Source organism: Mesitornis unicolor, unplaced genomic scaffold, assembly GCF_000695765.1.
Source record: "Mesitornis unicolor isolate BGI_N332 unplaced genomic scaffold, ASM69576v1 scaffold491, whole genome shotgun sequence".
NCBI classification, from domain to species: Eukaryota; Metazoa; Chordata; class Aves; order Mesitornithiformes; family Mesitornithidae; genus Mesitornis; species Mesitornis unicolor.
This window is the reverse complement of record NW_010165574.1, coordinates 89,522-99,521: the sequence shown is the minus strand read 5'-3', so window position 1 is coordinate 99,521 and position 10,000 is coordinate 89,522. Positions and strand designations below refer to the sequence as shown.

Genomic DNA, 10,000 nt, shown 5'->3' with positions numbered 1-10,000 from the left:
ACTGTACAGTGAAACTGCATAGTTTTCCGGGTGAACACCTAAACTTCTCTCCTGCTGTTTCTGAAGAGTAGATTTACTTTTTCTCTTTTCTGTTTCACTGTGTCTCAGGCACTATTTTGTCATTACCGTATCACTCTCTGTTAACTCATTCAAATCTCATTCCAGAAAATATTAATCGCACACACTGAGAGTGAGATTCAGTCATTTAACTTTCTTCGCATAACTTCAACTCATGAGTCACACGACTGAGCGCTTTTAAGGCGCAATCTATCTGACCCACTTCTGGCATTTACTTTAGGATGAGATGGATCAACTCTACAACTGCCTATTCCTGTCCGTTGAGTCTAAGGTGACTAACTTGGATGTAAATGTCTACATTTGTTCCAGAGAAGCCCACAGTGAGGATTTAATCTAGATGAGGGACTCATCATTATAACACAACTGCCTGTCCAACAAGAAATGCATGAATCTTTTCTAATAATTCTTTTAATTTACTAAATGGTGTTCAGATCATAACATTCAATTCGTTGCCCTGTTTAGCAAATTTGACAATCACAATTAAAAGCTAGGGAAGCAGATCTGAAGAAATTATATTCTTGGTTGATAGACTAACATCGTATTTTAGCTATGAAGTTAAAGATTATTTTTTTTAACCATGCCATCATGAAGGCAAGTAAAACTCTAAAACAAAGTTTAGGGACCTGGCTATAACCAAATGATCTGTTTCTGGTAATCTGTGCATTCCCAATTACAGTTTTATGAAAGCACTCCTTTAGCTAGAAATGCAGTGTGCTCAACAGCATACATTTGTCCTTAAGGCTAGATGATCATGCCTTTGTGAGCATTTTAACAACACTTTAATCCACAAATCTCAAAGAAGTTTACAAAAGTAGATATATGTCACTGACAAGCATTTGCCTGATGTTCCATGATGTCAAAGTCACATGCGCAGTCTTGTTGTTAAAAGAAATGTTACTTATCATAAAATAAACACTGAAATACTGCAAATAATCCTTCTGGTCTGAGGTTATTGTTTATCTTATTTTCATTTTTGCAAGCGAATATTTTTAGAAAGGGAGCACATCCATCCACTCAGGAACATACACATTCAGTTTACGCCAAGACATAAATAAAAAATATTAATAAAATACTAAAGTAAGAAAGAAAAAAATCAGTGTTTAATCTATTAAACAACAGAAAAATTCTTCTGAACTAGTGATACTGTCATTGAACTGGAGAGAGTTTGAGAACAAGCTTGCTCTGGCTTTTTCACTCTATGATTTGGAATCTGCTCACAGTACTGCCAGCTTAACCAAAAAGGATTAACTCTCATATCCAACTGAGAACACAGATAATTCTCAGTAATTGGTAAAAAATGAAGATGAATGGGGCTGAGAGATAAGGAGCAATTAGCTCATCAGCAGTTACAGCTGTGCACTCAATCCGGATCCATCTCTTGAGTCTCGGCCCCTTTTAAAGAACCCAAGCAGAATAAGCACAGGACACCCCCTCCCAAAAAATTGCCGTACCTGCCCATCATTCCTCTCTCTTCCATTTTATTTCCATGCTATACAAAGACACCTGTCATAGCATTCTGTGTAAATTGCTACCTCTCCCAGGACCTGTATCTTCTTTTTACACTTAAAAAAAAAATGAAAAAAAAAAAAAAGAAAAAAACCCCAAAACCCGGAAACCAAATGACTACTGTAGACACTCTTAAGTTCCCTGTCAATCGTTTCATTATAGCAGCATCATCTGTTTGAAAATATAAGCAATTCCCTCATCTAATTATAGGGAGGATTTGAGGTTCATTAACATTGCCAAGGCAGAGAATCAGATGTGCAACTGCAGAGCTGTGCTCAGTGGCCTGCATTCTCTGTTTCCTTTTATTTGCTTTTTCAAGGTCTCCAAGACTTTTTCCTGAAACCATAAAAGTAATTCTTTCCTTCAAAATAGACACGTGTGTTTAGAAAAAGGAAATGACTGCATTTTGTACTGTTCTATTATTGGGCAAGGTCACTGGAGAAAAATAATTTCACCTAAATCATTTTATCTCTGATTCTGGATGAAGAAAAAAGAATAATAGTATGTAAGCAACCGTTACTTTTGAACAACAGATCACAGGAAACCTTGCGTTTGTCTCATAATTTTAAATATTGCAAGATAATGCGGATGAATAGGAAACATGCCAAGAAAACCTCTTAATTTTCAACACATTTTGTGGTTGTTTATGGATTAATGTGCTAGCCAAGTGTAAAATGTTGCTTTGTATTTCCTAACTGTGTTTAGAAACGGAGAACACCAAAGTCTTCATGATTGCTTCACTTCCTTAAAGAAATAATAGCGCTTTTTTTTGGTATGAATGTAATTTAAACAATGACATTTTCTCGGGACATCTGTTTTGAGATCACATTTTGAATAGATATGAACTCATTTCCTATTAAGCAAGTAATTTACTATTGTTGATAGTTGTTTACAAGTTTTATGAGTCAGATTTTAGCAAGTGGCAAAGGTCTTTACAAATCCTTGGAGTATTCCCTGAAGTGGATGCATAGTGTTTTCATGATATAAAATGTTCGGGAAGCAAAAGTATAGGTACTGTTCTTCACTTCCTACCAAGTTATAGATAGCAAAGCCCAGCTCACAGAAATAGCTTTAAACATATTTACTTTCAAAGGCTTCTATCTTTTGCTGCTGCAGGTTAATGAAGTATGATAGCAGGGCAGTAAGCACTTAAGCAGCAAGGAAATAATTGAGCTGCTCTATCTATCTATAACTTCGGAGTATTAGATGGTAAATATACAACTGATCCTAATATCATCCTAAGTTGTTAATATGACAAAGAGCAGAACCTCTTCAATGAAATTTAAAGTTTGACCTTGTCACTCTCTGTCTTTTAATTCTGCAATTAAATTTTAAAAAAATCAACCCAACACACAGCATAATCTTTTTTTGTTTGCTGCCACACGGAATTCATTTTTTAAACAAAAGCCCCATAATTTATCTATCCTGCATGTTGTATGTAGAATTGCCACTAAAAAGAACCCAGGACATTTTTCCTTCTTATCTGCAATGTAGCTCATATCAGCCAAGCTGTCACAAGACAGTACTTGATATAAACAAGAGATTGCAAAGACATCTCAGTAATCAATATTAGGATGGCTACAGTATGGAAGCCCCAACCACTGCATATCATTTGTCTCAGCATCTATTTCTATGACCAAATGAAGCATTAATTCAAATCATAAATCTATGGTGATTTAAATCTGGGAATGAGCACCTGCCTGCTTTAATGATTTATTTTGTACATTTCAGTAAGCAGGAGATTTGTCCATATGAACTGACAGGTCACCTTCAGATGCCAGTAGCAGACTGTTTATCACCATGCAGACTAGCATCTCATCTTAGCAAGTAAATATTAAACTAAAAGAATCCAATTGATTGTGGATGGGGGAGAAAGGCGTTGCAGCCATATATTTTACTCAGTGTGCTAATACCTCACTCTGATTCCTCCGTAATTTCTTTTTTTTTCCCCTTTTCTTTCCCCTTCTAAAATGGTAATTCTGGTGAGAGGATGCAAGCTCAAGGTTACTATACAAAACTGAGGGATATAAAATAATTACTTATTGGTATCATTGGCTTCCTTTAACTCCCTTCATTCACTAACCTTTTGGCCATAGCTTCAAAGGACCAAGTTAATAAATTTGTGTAGTGCTTTGTATAATTATACAATGTTCATCTATAAAAATGACTTCCATAATTCACATTAAGCATCTGATTAAAATAAAAATGCAAGACAATTCAGAAGTAAACCTGGCAATTCAACTCAAGAACCAATATCTTATTTATCTTCTTTTACATAGGCACTGGAACAGCCAAAGAACATGGTATGATCAATCAATTTAGACTGATACACCATAACGCCTGTTACATATGGGCTAAGGTGTAACAGTTTAGATTTTAGCCTGATTGGTTAGTTTGTTCCTTTCCAGTTTGGAGGGGCACATAACATAATTTAAAATAGAAACCGAAATCAGCTTATTTTCTTTTGTTCTATTCCTTCTTCCTGTCAACATTCAGCAATGTAATATTTCAGATTCATGCCTAACATGCCATAATTTAAATCATTAATGATATATGGAGTTGATAATATTTATTTGAAAGGACATAAATAAACACCTGAAAAAAATACAGGGGGGGGAAAAGAACAGCACAACTACTACAAAGCAACACCTCTGAAATACAAGTTCTTGTCCAGATAATACAATGTGCTAATTTTAAAAAATTCAACTAAAAAATAGAGACTTAACTCTTAATGAACCTAATAATACCCTGCCATTAGTGGTAATAGTAGGAATCACTTCTCTGATTCCATATGCATAACCATCACTAGACACTAGATAGGGGTCACTATAAAGGAAAGAAAATATTTTTGAGAAAACCTCTATAGGAAGAGTATAGCTCAAGACTGGATGCAGAGACAAGCACGCTGTATTTCCAGAGATATTCCTTATGAAGTGGAGACCACTGGAATGCTATTCACTCGACTCAGAAGAGCCCTTTTTTTTTTTCCTGAAAATGAACACAATTCTTCATTCAGTTAAACTGGGAAATTAACTGAAGTTAGCAAGTAAGTTAAGGGGCTGAGAGGAAATTTTGACAATGACAATAAATAATCTTGCTTCGTTAACTTTGCCATACTGAAATAGCCAGAATATATTTTCTTAAACAGGAAAAATGATTAAGCTGTGTAAGAGTAGATTACCTATCTAAATTATGCCTCAAACAATGATTTCAAAATAGATTTTTTTTCTTTTTCATACAGAGGAAATTCAGATATTCCCTCCATCCACTCTCCTGCAAATACTTCACAGGGTTTTCATATTGATTACTTATTAACTTTTCCATGTCCATGGATATACAGGTGGTTTACTGCTAGAACTGCCAAACAGAATAAAAGTTCCATAATACTATATTTGAACATTTTATTTCACATAATGTGTTCAAGTAAGTCTGAAATCCAAATCTAAACTAGCTTCTAGTTCTAATACAGACTCTTTATCCTCTCTGTTCCTATTTATATTTTTTATTCTTTCTCATTACTCCACTTTTTTCCAGTATGTTAGGGGCCACCTGGTCCTTCCAGTTCATTTGTACCTATCTCCTCCTCCTAGATTTCAAAGACACCTGCTCTCTACCCACTCTTGTCTTCTCTCCAAGAGGACAATCTTTCCACTAATATTCTAGTGACTGCACATGTTGGTATCTACTAACACAACTAATTTAAGACTATTTCCTTTGCCAACACAAAGGCATTTTTAAAGCCATTCTTTAAAAGTAAAACAAAAAATTTGGTAGTGTCCTTATGCAGTAATGCATACATATTGTTGTAATTTAAAATAATGTGTGCCTAGGTGAACTGGTTCTTTGAACTGCAATTTACATTATTTCTAAATAATAGCCTACCAATGCCTACTGAAGGGTACAGAAATGCTGTTCACAAACACATTTATTTATGTTAAGGCTAGTACATAACTCTCCAAGACTAATTTCGAATGTATTTAGGAGATGAAAAACTAAAAAATAAACAAAACTAAACAAAAGAGCCAAAATAAAAACAAACAAAAAATCCCTATCTTTTTTTTCCAATATACACCAATCTTGCCTGCAGTCTTCTGAACTTACCTCTTTGTCATTGAATTTCTGTTGCTGAGTTAATACTGTCTCAACATGATAAAAGGAGCCAATACAATGAAATGGCATAACAAAACATTTTACAGCAGACACACACAGATGATTAAAGATTTAATCAACAACAACAACAAAAAGTTACTCTAGCTTTGAAGTGTGCTTTAGCAAAACAAATTGTCCAAACAAATGAATAAAGTATACTGAAACAATTCCTTTTTGAGAAAGAACAAGAGCTCCTGATGGCTGTTTAAGAAATGGAAAAACCTGTTAACTACATTTTAAGAATGTGTTTATTAAAATAAAATATGATAGGATCTGCAGTGCATGGCAATAATTTATTGTGTATGTATGTTTTCCTTTTGTCACAGGGCACATGAAAGTATGAAATATTTTGCTTTCAAGCTTGTGTTCTGAATTACCTAAAGTCGATACCCAGCACACTGAGCAGGAGACATTGTTAAATTTCACTTTGACACCATCATCTGTCACCCCACCTGTACTTTGAAAAATGAACTCTAAGCAATCAAACCACTTTCTTTCATGGAAAATATTAACTGGAGTCTGCAAACGTAACCTGCAAAGGAAAGAATGTTTTTGTAATAGTAACAACAACACTGAAAACTGGTGTAAAGGTCAGATACAACATAAAACTAAAAACAGTAAGAAAATGAAAACAAATATGTAACTTTTTGCACCAAACCAAGGACTTCAGAAGGAAGTCCATAATGATCACCACTTTATTAAAATAGCAGAGCATTGTGGACATGTAATAATGCTGTGTCTGAGACTTACCAACACTTGAATTCAGATCTCCATTTTCAGAGTCTGCTCCATGCTGGTTATTATTTGCATGGTAGTTGGACATAGCTTCCAATTTAATTTTTTTCACTTTCATTGCTTCTGCTATGGCAGCGTTGGTGGCAGCTGCTGCTGCTGCAGCTGCTGCTGTCAGGCCTGCAAAGAAGTAGGAACAAAATTTAATATACATTATTCTATGATTCTTCATCATTGTAGGGACTAAAATCATTAGCTCTTCCTTTATGCTTGCTATGTAACAAACGGAGAACACTGCAGAGTATTATTCCTCTTGTTTGACTTGAAGTTCGTCAACTTCTTCAAGTAAAACATTTCTCATCCAATTTAGATAATTACTTCTATATGTCCACCTAAATCTTAACTTGGTATCCAGTAACTGCAGTCATAACACGATCACAACTAACTGGAGATACAAAAATACATTTTCAGAAATCTAACTTAGCTTCAAAACAGTGTCCTAAGTGTCTGGTTACGAATAGGTGGACATCTGCATAACTGTACTTAGGAAAAAAAAAACAAACCTCAAGTGTTTACCATGCTAAATAAAATAGAAAAAAAACAGGTCTATAATTTCCATTTAAGAGTAACAGATCTGTTTCTCATTTCACACATAACACCGAGAAGATATGGGCATTCGAGGAAGCATTTTTAGAATAAATATTATTAATGCTGAACATTGGTAAAATACATATTTAGCTTTCCTCAAAACCTCAAGACATTAAAGCATTTATTAAGGAGAAGAAGAATTATTAAACCCATTTAATTCCAATCCCAAAGCCATCTTCAGGCAATCCAAGTGCTCTTCCTACCAAACCAAATTTCTGCCACGCAGCCATTTACAAGAGTGTTCTACAAAGCTGAGAAAAGCTCTCTTTGTCAAAAGCGTTTAGAGAAATGGTCCAGCAATGCCTTCAAAACTCAAAATTAGATACAGACTTTACTCAACATCGTAAGTTTGTCCCCCCTCCTTCCCTGAGGCAGGATAATTTTTCTGTGGTTCTCAAATAGTGCTGCTATCCACTCAGATCCCTTTGCCCCAGTCCGGGTGGGAGCAGAGAGAAGTCAGTGTCAAACTTCACCAGAGCTGCCTGCCCCACACAACTAATCCAGGGGGCAGGGATGGAAATTAAAGAGAATTAAATGTAAGAAAATAAAGAGAAGGCATTAAACCGGATAAGTTTTATGCAATTATGCAATCTCAGCCTCCAGCCTGTGATGCCACATGGGGAGAACAGACCCCCAGTCATTTTGAATCAAGATTCTTGCCCTGACTTGAAGAAGGCTTGAAAAAACTCAGTGTAATTAGTTTAAAGGTGTCTGCTTGTCTGATTTTCAGCTGCTCTGAGAGGTGTGAAGTGGCTTATGGATCTCAAGAGGAATTAACTGCACAACTTACTATTCTAGTGGGCCCAGGCTGCTGCCCAGGATAGGAAGAGTGCAATTTAGCAGGAAAGACCAAATAAGCAAATAATCCCAGGCTGCTGAGGTAAATATTGCTACCACGAGCCTCTGGTTGTCTCCTTTGCCTGCTTAGATGGAAAATGAATTCACTCTTGCCATGTTTTCAGCTAGCGATGGGAAGAGACAGAAGGCCAAATCCAGTGGGGAAAAGGCAGAAGGTGAAGGGACATCAGGAATCTCTGGGGTCCTGGGGAAAGCAACGAGGTGGCATAAGAGGTGCCTTTGAATACGCTGTGGCCTGACTCAAGGTTGCCTTTCCCTTATTTCTTTGCATAAAGATTAGCAAACAGTCCCAGCCTCCTGATCCTCCGCACAGGTTGACTTCTAACACCTCCAAGCACAACGAGAATTGCCAAGTATCTGATAATTACATTCTGCATAGGCAGATCAATATTATTTAGAAAAGTGCTATTTCAGGTAGAAGAAGATGTACCAAAAGCCAAAAATCAAATCTGAAAGTGGGTGAATATGAGGGTTTAATTTTCTTTTAGTTTCTGCTACTATTACAAATTGTGTATATTCTGATCTTAAGAAGTTACTGACAATAACACAGATGGCTTCCAATGATATTTTTGCCTTAGAGGAAGGATATGAAGTTATATATTATACAAATGTGGTTGCACTCCCTAAATTAGGCCACAGAAAAAGGGATGGTGCACCTCTGAACTTTGGTTTACATCCGGTGTTCATTAAGCAATACAATAACCTATACTTCCTTTTATATATATATACATCACCAAAAAGCTAAAACTAGCACCTTTGAAGAACAATCCTTCAGGGGAATATTCAAATACAATAGAACCAATGAATACAACAGCATGCCTCAAACTTTTGGTTGTGACTGCACTTCTAGACCAGCAGCTTTTAAGCACTTCCAAGTATTACTTATAGTAAATGCTATATTAAATAGACACTGGACATGGGACTTGTGAGCCCACCTGTAAATGTTATGTCTCAGTGAGGCAATGACCCCGGCTGTAGAACCACTGAAAACTAAACTTGCTACAAAATCTGTAAAGAAGTATGTTTCAGTGCTTCTCACCAAAGGAGGTCATAATGCTTTCCTATAGGGGAAGCCATAACCTTTGGACAGAGACTGGAAAACTAAAATACAGACTGCTTAGCTATATAGCATAACTTTCATAAGATAATGCTTGTGATAATGATAATTATAAAAAGCAGAAATTAGACTACTATTTAATTCCTTCTCTCATACAACCATGTAAAAGTGATAGAAATGCTTACTTTCCTGTACAGCAATTAATTTTAACTATACAAATCTGAAATGTGTGTCTCATATGAGCATCAGTGCAAGTGAGGGGGAAATGTGAACAAGGAATAATTCTCAGAATCATAGCTTAATGCCACTCCTCACAGCAATTCCAGCCTACAGCACTGTTTCTGCTTTACTGTTACTTTTTCTTATCACTTGACTGTCACGACATAGCAAAACAAGTGGCAAGGAAGGTCCCATGCCAGTCACTAGAGCCTCTTGCATTATAATCACTGGTGCACTGTGGTATATACTGCTCTGTGGTACGAGGCAAAACTTTCTCTCTAGCACGGGGCCCAACTTATGTCACTAGCAAAGGCACCCAAATATATACTGAACAGAAGAAGTTAATAAGCTGCTATGTATAAATATGCATATTTTAAAATACTAAACTTTAAAGTTTAGGTATGGGTAAATACTTCAGGGGTTTTTTTTAATTTATGGTTCAAAAAAGCCTTTAGACCTAAACATTATTTAATAACACTTTATCCCTACAACAAGTAGCCTAGGAATTTCCGCAGTGCACAATGTTCATTACAGAAATTTTATCTTAAAATAATGAGATAAAAAGAAGTCATCTATAAAAGCAACTGAAATGGAATAAATAATCAGGATCACACCAAACAGCCCCTTAGATATTTTTAATTCTTTACAAATATTTATTTGAACAGTTAAAAAGTATCCAGGCCAAAATATTCAATGGATTAAAGTCAATAGTAGTTGTCATTAATATTCTGAAATTGATAAGTTGTTTATGTC

The 10,000-nt window shown here is 35.7% G+C and overlaps 1 protein-coding gene across 1 annotated transcript in view; it reads right to left on the bottom strand.

The window, feature by feature from the left end:
• The window catches only part of LOC104548591 (dachshund homolog 1-like), a gene marked incomplete at its 3' end in the record, with an annotated part of 108,730 nt that overhangs the window by 63,984 nt on the left and 34,746 nt on the right, over positions 1-10,000 (bottom strand). Inside the window, exon 3 of the mRNA XM_010194656.1 lies at positions 6,484-6,645. Coding sequence (XP_010192958.1) covers positions 6,484-6,645 — 162 coding nt within the window. The remainder of the gene's footprint in view (positions 1-6,483; positions 6,646-10,000) is intronic.